Genomic DNA, 15,366 nt, shown 5'->3' on the forward strand with positions numbered 1-15,366 from the left:
CTAAGAAAAATATACCTAATGACAACTATTATGAAACGCTGGCATTGATGCATCGACGATAGTTTAGGGATGTTTTCCCTAATGAAGACAAAAACAAAAAAGGATCGAAGAAATTCAATATGGAAATATCTATAATGCACAACTGATGTATGTCCATGCCCTAAATCAATGAATTCATTATGTGAGAAATAAAGTTTGTCGGGCTTACAAAAAAAAAAAAAAAAAAGAAATAAAGTTTGTCTTTTAGCCTTTGTTGTTTATCCAAATATATATATGACTATAATTCGTAGTGGTATCAATAAGTTTCTTCTGAAAATAGATCAATATAAGGTGGATCTGATTTCAGAATTGTTGAGAAAGGAGATAATAGAAATAATTATAGTGTATATACCTTTTAAAAAGACAAAAATTTCCAAACGTCATATATTTTTCTATGTTGGATCATATACATGCAATTCGCGCATTCCCCTTATATCTCATATATAAAAATCTGAATTATTCACCCGTAAGAGACGTATGCTGCAACACAAAATCTGATATGAAATATATATACCTAAAATTTTTGATTTATCAAAACATAAAAAAGTCATGTACAAAACTATATATTCAGAGGTAATTTCGACGATATGTAGCTTTGAAGAGGTTGTGGGTTTATACGCGGCTACCTTATAAATGTAAGTACTAAACATATAGTTTCAGTCAAAAATAAATTATGTGCGCAAGTGTGGATTGCAGAAAATATTGTTTTGACCTCTGCTCCATTGACGTAATGGGTACAATGAAATCTATAGAAAATATTCGGGTAAACTGAGATGTTTTAGAGCCGTGTAATGTACCCCAAATTAAGAAAAAGATACCTAACGACGACTATTATGAGACGTTGGCATCGATGCATTTTGTTGACAGACGGACGATTGTTTATGGAAGTTTTCCTATCTAGTGAAAAAAACATTTAAGAAATTCAAATTAATACACACATGTTTACAATGCACTACTGATGTATATCCATGTCAAAAATCGATGAATTCATTCTATGAGAAAGAAAAAAAGTTTGTCTTTCATATTGAAGGTTTCAATAGGTATACATACAATTTGGACATGCGGCATTGAAAGACAAACTTTTGAGAACAATTACACCATTAATAAGGGTGGGAACAATTACATTTGAGGTTTCTTTTCTTAGAGCATTTTTTCAATAGGAGTTCTATCTATTGGAATTCTAAACATACATATATGTACATATTTATACTAGTATTTAATTATAAGATTTTTAATTTTATGAAAAATTCAACCCAATTTTTTAAAATACTAATATATATATATATATATGTTTACGATTTTAATGGATAGAATTCTCTATTGAAAGTACTCTTAGAGTTCTAAAAATACATATATATATATATGTGTTTAGAAATTTAATGGATAGAATTATCCATTGGAAGTGTTCTAAGAGTTCTAAAAATACACATATATATATATATATGTGATTTTAATTTGAGAAAAATATCAAAATAGCGTCAAACCATGTTTTTATCACAAAAATAGCATCATAAAGAGGAGAATAACCAAAAAAAAAATTATTGAAGAGTAAATATGCATTTATAACATTTAAGTTAATTAATCTAAAACTTAGAGTAGAAGAGTAAATATGCATTCAAATTTTTTTTTTTAAAAAAAATTAAATTTTCAAAACAAAAAAATGATATTTTTGTCATTTTATTTTTTGAATACTATTTTGTGACAAAAACTTAAAAAATGTTATTTAAGATAATTTCCCTTTTATTTTATTGTGAGTTTTTAAAGTTACGTGAAACCTAACCAAAAACTTTTAAAAATAAAAGAATTTCGATCGGATTTCCGGTAACTTTGAAAAACTTATAATAAAATATTATTATTATACAGTATATATATGTGTGTGTGTTTTTTTTTAACTCCAATAAGAAGATCTAGCGTAACAATTGAAAGCAAGCATCATTAATCGTTTCTAATTTCTTTGAGAGATTAGACAAAATACTACAACAAACAAAAAATTAACTTGATCAAAATGCAAACCCCAATAGCTACCCGGGCCAACCCCATCTACATGGGCTTTTATCTCCAAGATTTACGTGTTTAGCTTAAGGTTAGCGAGTTGCCGGATATTAATCGGGAAAATATCAGAGGTATCACCGGAGAGGAGACGCCGGGCGATGATGATGTTAGCAGCTTCTGTAGGATGGTAAGGATCCCAAAATACGTATTTGGAGCGATCAGTACATACTTTAGAAGATGGTCCACATGGAATGAGCCCACCTACCTTTCCAGCTAACGAACAACACGGAACCTTCTCACTCTCGAAACCTACACAAAATATATGAAAACTATAAGTTAAATTTCAAAATAATATTTTGAATAACATTGGTTAAGAGAAATGCTTATAAATATTTACGTACCGTAAGATCCATAGTTTTGGATGATATCATAAACAATGCGAAAAACATCTGCGTAGACAAATCTTGAACCTTGTAGATTAGCGTTTAAATCATCCACGACTGTCTTAAGCTGGAGATTATACATTTGTGCCACTTCATTAGGTTCCACCGAGCATTCATCTCCTGCCGTTGGATCAGACTCTCTCGAAAACGGTATACAACCAACCGGACCTATATTAATCACCACGATTTTCCTTGCGCCCAATTCGTACAATCTCTACAAAACCATATACTAGTAATTAGTTTGGTCGGTCACTTAATTGGTCTGGTTCAGAGGTAAGAGACATACGGTGAGTTGTAATCTGAATCTTGAGATCATTGTATCAACAAAGTCTTCTGGAGGCACTGCTTTCCGTTCAAGAGTTGATACGACCGGAGTGAAATAATTGTTGATTAGATCGTTAGAACCGGTTGTAACCGAGAAAATTGCTGACCCGAATAATTTAGCTGCCGCGGATTCACCAATCCAAGAAATGATGTCTTGTCTCGTGGTTGCAAAGTTGTCTAGTTGTGCATCCACATTAATCCGGTCGCCCTATAATTATTCTTTGTTTGTAACAATAACTTCAAATAAAATGTTTTGAGTTATAATGTGCATTTAAAAATGTGCTTACAAATAATTTTCCGGTCGAGTTAAGAATTCCACTTCCGCCGGAAGCATAATTTACGCCTTTGAGAACGAGGGATCCTCTTGTCGTGGGTGCTAAGTTCGGTGGAGTTAGTTCATCGGAACCTAATGCCTGAACTGCGGTTTCCAAAATTACCGGTTTAGTATTTGTTTTCAGTTACTGTGGTTTGGAAGAACAGGTCCAAAATGTAAACAATTTTTAAACGTTGCACGCAAGAGTGCAACGTTTTTTTTTTTTTGGTTTACAAAAAACGTTGCACGCAAGAGTGTCATAACTCATAACCGGTCTAAAACCGAATTAAACCGTTGGAAACACATATGATTCGTTCTGAGTTCTTAACGTTGTTTTGTTTCATAATGGAAAATAGGCATGGGCGTTCGGGTACCCGTTGGCGTTCGGGTCGGGTTTTTCGGATTTTCGGGTTTTCGGATTTACGCTCCTAGGTCCCATAGTAAAATTTCATTAGTACGGGTCGGGTTCGGATAATAACACTTCGGGTTCGGTTAATAATTATATTGCATCCTAAAACCCATAAAGTAACCATATATCATTCGGGTTCGGGTTATATCGGTTCGGTTCGGATATAACCAAAGTAAAAAAACAAAAACTTAAAGAAAACATAAAGAAAAACAGCTAAATTAGTTAAAAGTAATCTATCTCACATAAAATTGCTAAAATAACAATAAAATGTTAAATCAAGTATGAAAACAAACATTATTTGTAAACAATATACATTATATTATAGAGAGTAGACTTGTTATTCCAATGAACAAATTATAAATTACTTATTTATAACTAATTGTGTACTTGAAACATTTTTAATATTGTTAATATTTATTATTATATATCATATTACCACGAATATTAAATTTAATAACTAAAATACTTATATATATATTTCAAAATATTTATATTAACTATTAGTTTCGGGTTTTTCGGGTTACCCGTTCGGGTTCGGTTAATAACACTTCGGGTTCGGATATTTTTTATACCACCCTACAAGACCCGTTCGGGTATTTTTACATTTCGGGTCGGATAACGGGTCGGGTTTTTCGGTTCGGGTTCGGTTCGGATTTCGGGTTCCGGATTTTATGCCCAGGCCTAATGGAAAAGGTAAAAGTCAACATAGAGTTTTGCCATTAAATATGATAATTATTATTACGGCTTTCACTCTGCATGCAGACGTGTTATAAATACTTTCGTAAGAGGTAAAAAAGACTATTAAAGACAATTAATAATTTACTTACTTACGATATCGACAATGGTTCTTCCATTGGTGAATCTTCCAGTAGCCGATCCAAAATCGATCCCATTAGGATCATAGTTAGCCTTTGACAATGTGGTTAAATAGTTGTTGTTTCCGGCATCCACCAATGAATCTCCGAATACAAAACTTGCCGGAATCTTTTTCCCAGCGAGACACACCTCAGGGATGAACAAGATCGATAATGCGATAACTTGGCAAAGACAAATAGGCAACGACATTGCTGATATGTTTTCGGTTTTAAAATTTTCTTTTCCCGTAAAAATATCAGCTAGAAACAAGGGACCCTTTGTGTGAAGAACCAAAGACGGATATTATTACTATTCTAAGAAAAACGAAGTTTAAAGAAGAGACGTGAGTATGAAAATGAAAGATAGATGAAAGTTAAAGAAGCAAAGGTTTATATCAATAACAAATAGGGTCATTTATTGAGGATGGCTCAGAACCAAATAACTGTTAGTTTGATCAAGAACTTTAAAAAGCAAGGTGCGTTGGGAAATGACCAATTACAAATTGTATATAGTTAAATGTGTCCACTTTTTATTTCTTTTAACAAAAATAAAATACTACGAGTCAGAAGTTGGGCCGGCTTTAGTATTAATGGCCGTATGACTACAAAAGCTAAAAATGTGAGAAATATTTATAAATATTACATTATTTCTGTTGGCTAACATAATAGATTTTGGATTTAGTATTAGATTCATGGAAATATCGAGTATATTCATATATAATGAAACATATTATAAACTGTAAACTCAAATGTAATATTACATTATATCAATCACTAAACCATAAACTCAAATGTAATATAGATATTTATTTATTCTATTTATTTTTACAAGTTTTAATCTTTTATTTTTTATTTTAGTATATTTAGTTACTCATAAGTTATAAATATGAGTATATTTGTATTTGTATTTTTTACCGAGTGCTATTTTTGAAACACATATATGTATGAAATGGATATTTTAATTATCAAACTTGGAATGGGTCCTAAATCTGTTGCACCATTTGTAGCCTTGTAGAACCGCTTTAGGCGCTGATGACATTGTTCACTTTCTTGTGGGACACGACTCCACGAGTTTCTTAATCTAAGTTTGAAAAAATAACACTCATTAAATTTCTTAATCAAACCTTACATGTTTTTTCTTGGTAACCAACCTTACATGTTGCTGCATACTATATGCATAAACTCAGTACTGTTAGTAATGAAAGAACGTGGGGACATTTAACAACTATTGCGACAATGGAGAAGTTAAATACTTATGTACTCTGCAATGCAACTTCCACCAAACTCGAGCCACATTATTAAAATAGCAAAGGAAGAAAAACGATGAATAAAAGTCTTGTGTGTTTGACCAAAAAAAGGCTTGTGGAAGTTAATGCTGTCTCTTGATAATACAATATGTTCCTTAAAAGATGTAAATAGTAGTTAATAGAGTACACAAACTGGAGCAAGTGGCTGCGTTTGAATTAACTCAACTTGTTGTCAAGCTAAGAGACAGTATATTACTTCACGACATTGTCGCGAAAACGTGCGATTGAGTAAAAGAAGCTCCAATTGAACTCTCAGGTCCAGTTGTAAAGCAGTAGAGGTAACAAACAATGAAGCGTAGACTTGCTAGAACCATTGCATTTTGTGATCTTAATTTGTTCTACTGACATTAGTCACATTATCATAGCCGTACCGTGTCATGCTGTGTTTTGGGGGATTTGGTAACCAAATCGTCTATATATATAAAATTTATCTGTTTTTAGTAAATCCCAACAGAAATAAATCTAGTGTTGAATAGCTAAATGTATGCAGAGTATGAACTTATCATTTAAAATAAATCATCGCCGGAACGAGCTATCTGGTCTAACACGTTTGAGCTTGATGGAACTACACGGGAGAAAAGATAATGGCGAAATTCGTTTTTTTTTGGTAAAATGTCAAGATGCGAAATTCGTTTTTTTATCGAGCATATCTAATTATATTTCATTTTTTACTTTAATTAGATATATTTCATTTCATTTTCTACGTTATAAAATACCAAACAACTACTCCAAAATATATTAATACTTTTTTTCTATTCCAAAAATATTAATATATTAATACCAACAACTATAATATAGTTATTTGAAAAAATTAAAGAATAAATTGAGATGTTTTCGCACCACATTTTCCGTGTGGAGAAGTCCAATCCTAAACAAAACTATGATATGTTGGTTTATATTTTTAAATTAGTATTGAGCTTTATGTTCATAATTAAATGATGGTATAGAGTTTCATACAAGTTAAAAATTACGTAATGTTCATTCTCTCTCACTACAAGTTACTTTAGTATACCTATATGAACAGAGTTGGATCAAAGATTAGAGGACTATAAAAATTTCTTAAAAATTGTAATTTTTTTTTGTAATTTGAAACTTATACCCATTAATATAACGTCCAATAAATTAGAAGTCAATGCTAATATTTTACTGGGTTGTAGCCAAATCCAGCCATAGCCTATGAGCCAACACTACTTGATGGAATGACTCACAGTTAATTTCAAATAGTATCATATAACCAATAATAAATAGATATATAACTACAAAATCAATCTTGGTAGAATTAGAAAAAGAAGAAAAATCTAAATATATGAAATGGAGGGAGTACTAAAATTTTGTTTGAACGTTTTTTTTGTTTGAACGTTTAATATATACTCCCATCACTACAGAAAATACTTTCTTAGCTGATTAGCACATGCAAACCGACGACCAAAAGAAAAAGCACATGCAGACCGGTTCAATTCGGTTTACAGAGGGTTCGTTGTGTTTCTTTCCACCTGTTAACTTAATTCACTTGCCGTTTTCATGTTCGAGAAAACGAACACGCAGCGTCCAACTTGAGCACAGAAACGGGATGCAGTTTACCAGCGACAAAAGAATGGCACACTAACCAAGGCTTCTTCGTCATCCCCTATGTTGCATGGAAACGGAAGCGGATTCGCGGAAGCGGAATCGAATGGAAACGTAGAAGCGAGATTTTTCAAAAAGTTAGGAAGCGGAAACGTCTCGGAAGCGTATATTGATATATGTGTATGTATATACATATATATATTAAAATATAAAATACTACAAATATGACTAAAAATTATATAATTTAAATTTAAAATAACACATTTATTCATTTATAATAATTTTAAATGATTTTATGTTAGAACCGTGACAATTTATATAAATCAAGTTCATAAGATATTATTATACTAATTATTTTTAATATTTGGTAAATAATTAACACAGTATATTTGAATATATACAATATATTTTTACTAAACTTCCAATGCATAAATATAATTTATAGTATTAGTTTTAATATTTGTATATTTATATTTTACATTTCACTATTATATAAAAAGAAAACAAGATTTCTTATGTTTTTATTTACTTAAGACATTGTATCATTTTAATACGGAAACGTGATTCCAAAATAGAATCGTAAGCTTCCAACGTGTTTTTAAAGAGCTATTTTTGGAAGCGTAGTGGAAGCGAGATTCCGAGAGCTTCCACAAGCTTCCGATTCCGATTCCGATTCCGAAGCGAGAAACGCAAGTCTGACGAAGCTTCCATGCAACCTAGTCATTGACCATTTCTTTGCTCATCATATTCAATCGCGAAAGCTCGAAACTCGACCCCACTGATCGGAATCGTCGAGAAATGGATCTCATCCAAGTGAACAAGGAATCAGGCGGGATCGGAATCATCACGATCAACCGTCCGAAATCTCTCAATTCTCTCACGAGAGCGATGATGGCGGATCTCGCGCGCGCGTTCAAGGAGATGGACGCCGACGAGTCCGTCCAGGTCGTGATTTTCACCGGAGCGGGTAAATCTTTCTGCTCCGGCGTCGATTTGACCGCGGCGGAGTCGGTTTTCAAGGGAGACGTGAAGGATCCGGAGACCGACCCGGTGATTCAGATGGAGCGGTTGAGAAAACCGATCATCGGAGCGATTAACGGTTTCGCCATCACCGCAGGGTTCGAGCTCGCCTTGGCCTGCGATATTTTGGTCGCATCCAGAGGAGCTAAGTTCATGGATACTCACGCCAGGTTCGCTTTACTCTTACGACGTCGTTTTGGCTCTTGGATCATTTAAATAATGATCCTCTGTTTTTGTTTTTTTGAAGGTTTGGGATATTCCCTTCGTGGGGTCTGTCTCAGAAGCTGTCGAGGATCATCGGAGCAAACAAAGCTCGTGAAGTTTCGTTAACGTCGATGCCGTTGACAGCTGACGTGGCTGAGAAGTTAGGGTTTGTAAACCACGTGGTTGAAGAAGGGGAAGCTTTGAAGAAAGCTAAAGGAATCGCGGAGGCTATCATCAAGAATGAACAAGGCATGGTTCTGCGGATTAAATCCGTCATCAATGATGGACTCAAGCTTGATCTTGGTCATGCTCTTACACTCGAAAAGGTAAAAAACCTTTTTAATCTATCTACGAGAGTTCTTGTCCCTTTTTGTTCGATCTGTGACTTAAGGTATCTACTAAACTCCGCAGGAGCGAGCTCACGCGTACTACAGTGGGATGACAAAGGAACAGTTCAAGAAGATGCAGGAGTTCATAGCTGGACGTGGTTCCAAGAAACCTTCTTCCAAGTTATAGATAAACATCTGTTTATCTTTTACATAATACTCTCTTGAATAATAATAAAATATCTTTTGTTTGTTTTTGAAGTGTAACGCTCATCAAATTAAAGTAGCGTGAGATTCCTGTCTCAGTTGAAGACATGTGTATAACTGGAAAGATGGAATCTGTACTCTTTAAATAAATCTGGTAGAAATAATCGTCAGAGTGTTGTGTTAGCTAAACCTAAAACACTATCTCCTATACTGAAAGATGGATAATCCAAAACAGTACCGATCACTCTTCATATTGATTATCTTCATTTCTACAAATATGTCACATGCTGACCCCAAATATAGCGTTCCAGTTCCAAACGGTCCATCAACAACAGGATCTGTATTTCTTCCTTTCGGAAAAATAACTGTAGAGATCATCAACGATATTGGTAACACACTAACGCTGAAGTATCACTGTAAATCGAAAGATGATGACTTTGGTAAACGCAGTTTGCAACCGGGTAAGTCGTGGTCGTTTAAATTTCGGCGTCAGTTCTTCGGAAGGACATTGTTTTCCTGTAGTTTTGCCTTGCCAAATGGAATGTATTCGTTCAACATATATGAAGACCACCGAGAGAGCGCCGGCGATGACTGGTGCCAAAAGTGTGTGTGGAAGATAAGACAAACCGGACCTTGTAGGTTTAATGATGTAACTAAACAGTTTGATCTCTGTTATTCTTGGAACAAGTCCTTGTATTCACCAAGATTTAACCAAGAAGAATTACATAATATATAACTTATATTATTCCATCTTATAATAGGTGTATCATCGTTCATCAAAGATACTAATAATAACAGTTGATAGTGGTGGTTATACAGATACATGAATATACAAGGACATGTAAAACCCAGTAGTGTCCTAATAATCCTACTGAGGTGTTGTATGAACAGCAGCAACGGTAGATACCATCGTGTCCACACCGCAGATGTTCTGACTTCCCCTGCAGATTTTGTAGTAACCCTTCTCTCCCCACATGGATCCCCATGAATTCTTAATGATCCAATAAGGCTTATCCTCAAGACGGAGTGGTGCATAACCCGCCGAACCAAACCCAACCAAGAGCACTCCATGGTCTTGGTTCTTGGAACATACATACGGGCACGAAACTCCTCCTATGTAAGTTTGCATCCACAATGCGTTGATAGCAACTGTTGAGAAGCAAAGGCAACGTGTTAGATCTCTATTTGTACAACTAGAAAAAACGTTTTTTTTTTTATTTAAAAAAAAAAGAACTTACTAGCAAGAGGACCGTTCTGGACTAGATTTGCAGCGATTTGGTCTTCATCCGCAGAAACAACGCTGAAGTTAGACACTTTGGCAGCGATCATGGTCTTGTCGAATTTGCAAACAGAACGGTCACGTCCTGTATAAGGATAGTCTTGTTCCTTCATAAGGCCGCCGGTTTTGAGAGTGTACTCAAAAGCGTTGTTCATTAGTCCTCCTCTGCAACCACTGTCACATGACTTGGCGTCTTGTGGATCACACTGCATGAACAAGACAACTTTAGGAGCTAAAGAACCAAAACAATGGATATCGATCAATAGACAGAGCAAAAACCGTATGGTCGCAGTCTATGAGCTGCTGCTCGCTGAGGCTGACGAGCTCTTTAGTCGCTAGAAAATGTGCTCCTTCAAGAGCTCCCGTGGCACTAAACGACCAGCATGATCCGCACAAACCCTATTCAAAATCAAAAAACGCATTTAGTCTCTCTACATTTACAAAAGCTAACAGGTGTTTCCTCCGCATGCCTGATTTTTAACGGGGGTGACGGCTCCATGCTCACGCCAATCGAAATCCGTCGGGAGCTCGCTAGTGGGAAGTATCGCCGCCTGCTGAGTGTCGTTAGGAAGACGGAACCGCCGTTTCAGCCCTAGATACTTGCGGCTGAACTCCTTCGGTGTGACGTCTGAGAATTGCGTGACGCCGTGGACGGCTGTGGGATCGAGTAGCTGGCGACGTCTGGCTCTACGTAAGTTAGCTTTGAAGACACGGAAGCGGTGGTCGTGCTCGGCCTGGTTCTTGTAAGTCTTCTCGTACTTTGATTTGAACAGAGTGAACTGGTGGTCTAAGTTGAGGAGGAGTTGTTCGTCGTTCTCCTCCCGGACGACTTGCTTGATCGGATTATTTTTAACCTCGCCGGAGATGGAGACCGATAAAGCGGATGCGATGAGGAGGAGGAGGAAGAAGATCACACGATCCATCTCTCTGTTTTTGCGTTCGGACAAAGAGAATGGAAACTGTTACGAGTTTGTTTAAAAGGACTGATAAAAGACACGTGGCGTGATATAATTAGTTGTCTTGTTTGATAGTTCTTGAGAAAGCGACGACACGCGAAGCGACACGTTGCTTGCTGCTAAATATTTTCGCCATTATAATTTTAAACAAAAAATGAGGGTAAGTTAGTAATTCACTCGTTCTTCAATTCTCTCCTCCGCGACTAGTATCAAGTCCAGTCCAAATCTCGGAGGGTGACTGTTACAGTCATGGAGCTGAGATCGGATTCACGATCGACTTCGTTTTCTTCTCTCCTGCTCGTTGCGTTTCTCACTGTATTAAGCGGACTCGTTTCCAGGACCGAGTCGGCTCAGCAACCTTTCCGCCGCGAGCCGGGTCACGCTCACTGGCATCACAGCGCGTTCCTCGACGTACGAGAGAGCGTCCGATCCGATGTCCGCCGCATGCTTCACTCCCGCGCTGAGGTAAATTTAATGTGAATCATCATCATCATCATCATCATCATTGAGTCTGGATTAGCTAGAATTGGCTTTGTGGAAGGTCACGGACGTGCAATTAGAAGCGTATGATCATGTTGTTGTTCGTGATTGGTTGTGAATTGTGGCTCCTCTGCTTTTACTTTTGCAGGTACCGTTTCAGGTTCCTCTAGAAGTGAATGTAGTACTTGTAGGTATGAATGGGGATGGAGGATACAGATACGCTGTGGATCCTCACAAATTGGAGGAGTTTTTGAAAGTTAGTTTCTCTACTCATAGGCCTTCATGCCAAGAGACTGGGGAGCCGCTCGATATTGAGCATCGACTGGTTTACAATGTGTTTCCTGTGAGTATTTTTATCCACGTGTTTGTTGTTTTCTGCATTTTCTGTGTCAGGATTGAATATAGTATGTGTTAGATCATTTTGTTTTCACGTTTTGGACAAAGCTAGGCAAGTTCTAGAATCTCCTCCTGCTTGCTTGAGCTGTCTGGATTGTTTGCATCTTTAGTCAGATTATTACTGTGCATGTAGTTGTTTTTCCTCAGTTATGACTATTAGGGACTTCTGATGCCAATATTGTCTCTGAGTCCCCATTGATCTACTACTCAAATATTCTTTGTTGATTTTTTTAGGTTGGACAGCCTGAACTAATAGCTCTGGAGAAGACAGTGAAAGAAGCCATGGTACCTGCTGGGACTGCTTTAGAGGTTTCCTTGATCTTATCCATCTCTAATTTAACTCCCTCTCATAACAATTTCACACACACACAGACATATGTGTATATATATTTGATGAAATGCAATTTTTCTCTGCAAAATCTACATCTTAGTGTATATGACACTGAGCTGAAAATTTTATATTTAATTTAGGCTGACTTTGGAAGATACTTACCGGCCTATGACGTAGAGGCAACAAAAGTTGAGTCCGCATTTAACCGGCTTTACTCTTATATTTTTGATATGGATGTGGGAGCTGGATCAACAGGAACCGCGGATAAACCCTTACCAAGTGCCATATTTGTAGTGAATTTTGATAAGGTATGTCTTGCAGTACTCCTCTACTTCTTGAATCTCGCTTATGGTATGCACAGTGTCCAAATGCATTACCTGTTCTTGTTTTTATGTGTATTATTTGGAAGAGTTTGATATCGTCTTAGGTTTATAGCCCTCATCTTTCTCTTTGTTTTTGAAGATACTTTGTTCTTGTTATGTTTGCAGTTATCGGTAACTGATTACATACTGTGGGTTCTTTTTTAATCCCCTTTTGTTTTCTTTACTCACTATTCAGGTAAGAATGGATCCTCGAAATACAGAGATTGATCTAGACAGCTTGATGTTTGCAAAGCTACCAGAGCTTAGTGATGCAGACAAGGAGAAACAAGAGGCAGATTATATTTATAGATACAGATACAATGGTGGCGGAGCATCCCAAGTTTGGCTTGGATCAGGCAGGTAAACTCATCTCTGTTTTTATTTCCTTGTTGCGGTAAGATATGGATAGAAGTATTCAGTGGGTTCTTTCTTGGCATCTCTTTGTTATTCCTATGAGTGATATGATTGTGCCATAGATGTGATCCAGCAAAATTTTACCACCCTATTCTGAAAGCATTACATCTATCTAGGTATCATTAAATTATGCAGAGGAAAACATGTGTGATATTTTTGTCCTTGTGTTGATTATTGATAGCCAGAAAGAAAGGAAAACTTGTAGATGATTACCAAGAAGATAGCAACTTACTTGTTCTAAATTTTATCCAATATATTGTTGGCCTAATTGTTCTATGCTTTGTTTCTCGTCTTGTTAGATATGTTGTCATAGATTTGTCTGCCGGGCCTTGTACATATGGGAAGATTGAAACTGAAGAGGGAAGTGTTAGTCCCAGAACATTGCCAAGGATACGAAACATTGTGCTTCCTGGAGACGTTAGGCCTGTTGGTCATCAGTCTACACACGATATATTTTCTGGTCAGTTAGCTTCGTTAGTAGCCACTACAATTGAGCACGTCATAGCCCCTGATGTCAGGTAATATGATACGCAAGACTTTCTTACTTCTATCATGAAAATAATGCTTAGATGATTCATTCTGAGTGCGACCAGGTTTGAGACGGTAGATCTAGCAACTAGGGTGCTGGTGCCTATCATTGTGCTCCAAAACCACAATCGATATAATATCATGGAAAGAGGACAAAACTACAGCATAAATATTGAAGAGATAGAATCTGAGGTAAGACTTCTTCGATTTAAATGAATGATGTGCGTGAAATAATGGTGGTTCTTATACTTTATTTTGCCTTCTAAGTGGTCTTTTCCATCCCTATGAGTCATTATGTAGTTAATAGACATGTTAGGCAAGTTCTTACTGCTATAAGAAAGTTAACACCCGTACAGTTCTCCTACGCACAAGGATTTGAGTCTGTAGATTCTCACATGCTAACTGATCCCGAGTCTTTACAGGTAAAGAAAATGATTCATGAGGGGCAAGAAGTAGTGATCGTTGGAGGGGCTCATCCATTACATCGGCATGAGAAGTTAGCTATTGCTGTCTCAAAAGCCATGCGTGGGCATTCCCTTCAGGAAACTAAAAAGGACGGAAGATTCCATGTGCATACCAAAACATACCTAGATGGTGCTATCCTCAAAGAAGTGAGTTTCAATAGTTGGCAACTCTGGTTTCCATACAGAGGAAAAAACAACTGGTTCTTAAACTGCTGTTACTTTTCCAACCATTGAAATCTCGTTATTCGTATTCATCTTTGCAGGAGATGGAAAGGTCTACTGATGTTCTAGCTGCTGGTTTGCTGGATGTGTCTGACCCTGGGCTTTCTAATAAATACTTCCTCCGCCAGGTAAAATTCATGAATTTTTGTGCAAAAATTTGTTTCGCAAGTTTTGGTTCGTTCATGGCAAAGATTCCATATGTTTGTACTCAGAGCTGGGAAGATGAATCTGAAGGTTCGAGTGATTCCATAGTAAAACACAAGCCTCTCTGGTCAACTTATAGCTCGAAACTTCAGAAGGGAAAGAAAAAGAAGGCTGTTAAGAAAAAAGGCGATCTCTACCGGACTTACGGAACAAGAGTTATTCCAGTGTGAGTTAATTAACATAATAAACCAGCTGATCGGACTATTAGTTACACTGGCCATTTGTATCAGACTCTGAACCAAAACAGCAAATGATCTAAATTATGTACTCTGTATAGGTTTATACTCTCATTAGCTGATGTGGACCCAATGCTCATGATGGAAGATGAGAGCCTCGTGTGGGCGAGTAATGATGTAGTCATTGTGCTTCAGCATCTAAACGAGAAAATACCTATGAGGTGAGCAAAATGCAAAACCAAGAAAGTGAAAAAAAAAGCAATGAGAAGCGTGCTACTCTGGTCATCTAAATCGGTTCTGATTTCTTGTTTCTGCAGTTATGTTTCTGAAACAGAGAGACAGCACGCTGTTCCATCACAAGTACAGCGGCATATACTTGCAGGTATTGCATCTGCTTTAGGCGGTGTAAGTGCACCATATGAAAAGACCTCTCATGCGCATGAAAGACCCGTCACCAACTGGCTTTGGGCAACCGGTTGTCACCCGTTTGGACCCTTCTCAAACGTCTCTCAGATGAGTAAGATGCTTCAAGATGTTGCACTGGTGAGTT

General features: G+C 36.6%; 6 protein-coding genes across 7 annotated transcripts; 4 read left to right on the forward strand and 2 right to left on the reverse strand.

Annotated features, from left to right (window-relative positions):
* Positions 1–2,022: 2,022 nt before the first annotated feature.
* LOC108853419 (GDSL esterase/lipase At4g16230) lies at positions 2,023–4,663 on the reverse strand. Its single transcript, XM_018626831.2, has 5 exons — positions 4,348–4,663; positions 3,086–3,216; positions 2,761–3,006; positions 2,433–2,688; positions 2,023–2,340 (listed from the first exon to the last, which is right to left on the reverse strand). The coding sequence occupies exons 1-5, from the start codon at positions 4,583–4,585 to the stop codon at positions 2,105–2,107; spliced, it is 1,107 nt and encodes a 368-aa protein (XP_018482333.1). The 5' UTR covers positions 4,586–4,663; the 3' UTR covers positions 2,023–2,104.
* A 3,255-nt stretch (positions 4,664–7,918) lies between these two features.
* Positions 7,919–9,052, forward strand: LOC108848723 (probable enoyl-CoA hydratase 1, peroxisomal). Its single transcript, XM_056999448.1, has 3 exons — positions 7,919–8,437; positions 8,515–8,797; positions 8,883–9,052. The coding sequence occupies exons 1-3, from the start codon at positions 8,046–8,048 to the stop codon at positions 8,985–8,987; spliced, it is 780 nt and encodes a 259-aa protein (XP_056855428.1). The 5' UTR covers positions 7,919–8,045; the 3' UTR covers positions 8,988–9,052.
* A 164-nt stretch (positions 9,053–9,216) lies between these two features.
* On the forward strand, positions 9,217–10,010 carry LOC108850162 (S-protein homolog 2-like). The gene has a single exon (XM_018623740.2). It carries the CDS (start codon positions 9,222–9,224, stop codon positions 9,738–9,740), a length of 519 nt encoding a protein of 172 aa, XP_018479242.1. The 5' UTR covers positions 9,217–9,221; the 3' UTR covers positions 9,741–10,010.
* On the reverse strand, positions 9,726–11,245 carry LOC108848722 (probable cysteine protease RD19C). Its single transcript, XM_056999445.1, has 4 exons — positions 10,754–11,245; positions 10,563–10,682; positions 10,243–10,489; positions 9,726–10,153 (listed from the first exon to the last, which is right to left on the reverse strand). Exons 1-4 carry the CDS (start codon positions 11,204–11,206, stop codon positions 9,873–9,875), a joined length of 1,101 nt encoding a protein of 366 aa, XP_056855425.1. The 5' UTR covers positions 11,207–11,245; the 3' UTR covers positions 9,726–9,872.
* Positions 11,246–11,412: 167 nt separating this feature from the next.
* Positions 11,413–13,673, forward strand: LOC130504848 (uncharacterized). 2 transcript variants are annotated; one of them, XM_056999446.1, is made up of 6 exons: positions 11,413–11,704; positions 11,868–12,062; positions 12,350–12,424; positions 12,587–12,754; positions 13,005–13,164; positions 13,522–13,673. In XM_056999446.1, exons 1-6 carry the CDS (start codon positions 11,489–11,491, stop codon positions 13,533–13,535), a joined length of 828 nt encoding a protein of 275 aa, XP_056855426.1. In that variant the 5' UTR covers positions 11,413–11,488; the 3' UTR covers positions 13,536–13,673. The 2 variants fall into 2 exon arrangements, with proteins under 2 accessions (XP_056855426.1, XP_056855427.1); XM_056999447.1 differs by lacking the exon at positions 13,522–13,673 and having other exon boundaries at positions 13,005–13,172.
* Positions 13,674–13,891: 218 nt separating this feature from the next.
* On the forward strand, positions 13,892–15,359 carry LOC130504849 (uncharacterized; the record flags this gene model as incomplete). The annotated part of the gene is made up of 6 exons (XM_056999449.1): positions 13,892–13,942; positions 14,173–14,361; positions 14,478–14,564; positions 14,649–14,806; positions 14,918–15,037; positions 15,134–15,359. Coding segments are annotated over exons 1-6 (831 nt in total), but the record flags the coding sequence as incomplete, so codon positions are not given.
* Between the last annotated feature and the right edge of the window lie 7 nt (positions 15,360–15,366).

This window comes from Raphanus sativus, unplaced genomic scaffold, assembly GCF_000801105.2.
Source record: "Raphanus sativus cultivar WK10039 unplaced genomic scaffold, ASM80110v3 Scaffold1826, whole genome shotgun sequence".
NCBI lineage: Eukaryota > Viridiplantae > Streptophyta > Magnoliopsida > Brassicales > Brassicaceae > Raphanus > Raphanus sativus.

Excerpts from the sequence above, each read along its gene's own strand:
- LOC108848723 (XM_056999448.1), top strand. The coding sequence starts at position 8,046 with ATGGATCTCATCCAAGTGAACAAGGAATCAGGCGGGATCGGAATCATC. Across the intron at positions 8,438-8,514 it reads TTCATGGATACTCACGCCAG|GTTTGGGATATTCCCTTCGT; the intron begins GTTCGCTTTACT and ends GTTTTTTTGAAG. Across the intron at positions 8,798-8,882 it reads ATGCTCTTACACTCGAAAAG|GAGCGAGCTCACGCGTACTA; the intron begins GTAAAAAACCTT and ends TAAACTCCGCAG.
- LOC130504848 (XM_056999446.1), top strand. The coding sequence starts at position 11,489 with ATGGAGCTGAGATCGGATTCACGATCGACTTCGTTTTCTTCTCTCCTG. Across the intron at positions 12,425-12,586 it reads CTGCTGGGACTGCTTTAGAG|GCTGACTTTGGAAGATACTT; the intron begins GTTTCCTTGATC and ends TATTTAATTTAG. Across the intron at positions 12,755-13,004 it reads TTGTAGTGAATTTTGATAAG|GTAAGAATGGATCCTCGAAA; the intron begins GTATGTCTTGCA and ends CTCACTATTCAG.
- LOC108850162 (XM_018623740.2), top strand. The coding sequence starts at position 9,222 with ATGGATAATCCAAAACAGTACCGATCACTCTTCATATTGATTATCTTC.
- LOC108853419 (XM_018626831.2), bottom strand. The coding sequence starts at position 4,585 with ATGTCGTTGCCTATTTGTCTTTGCCAAGTTATCGCATTATCGATCTTG. Across the intron at positions 3,217-4,347 it reads AACCATTGTCGATATCGTAA|TTCAGGCATTAGGTTCCGAT; the intron begins GTAAGTAAATTA and ends TGGAAACCGCAG. Across the intron at positions 2,689-2,760 it reads GATTCAGATTACAACTCACC|AGATTGTACGAATTGGGCGC; the intron begins GTATGTCTCTTA and ends ATGGTTTTGTAG.
- LOC108848722 (XM_056999445.1), bottom strand. The coding sequence starts at position 11,206 with ATGGATCGTGTGATCTTCTTCCTCCTCCTCCTCATCGCATCCGCTTTA. Across the intron at positions 10,683-10,753 it reads TCACCCCCGTTAAAAATCAG|GGTTTGTGCGGATCATGCTG; the intron begins GCATGCGGAGGA and ends GATTTTGAATAG. Across the intron at positions 10,154-10,242 it reads CCAGAACGGTCCTCTTGCTA|TTGCTATCAACGCATTGTGG; the intron begins GTAAGTTCTTTT and ends GCTTCTCAACAG.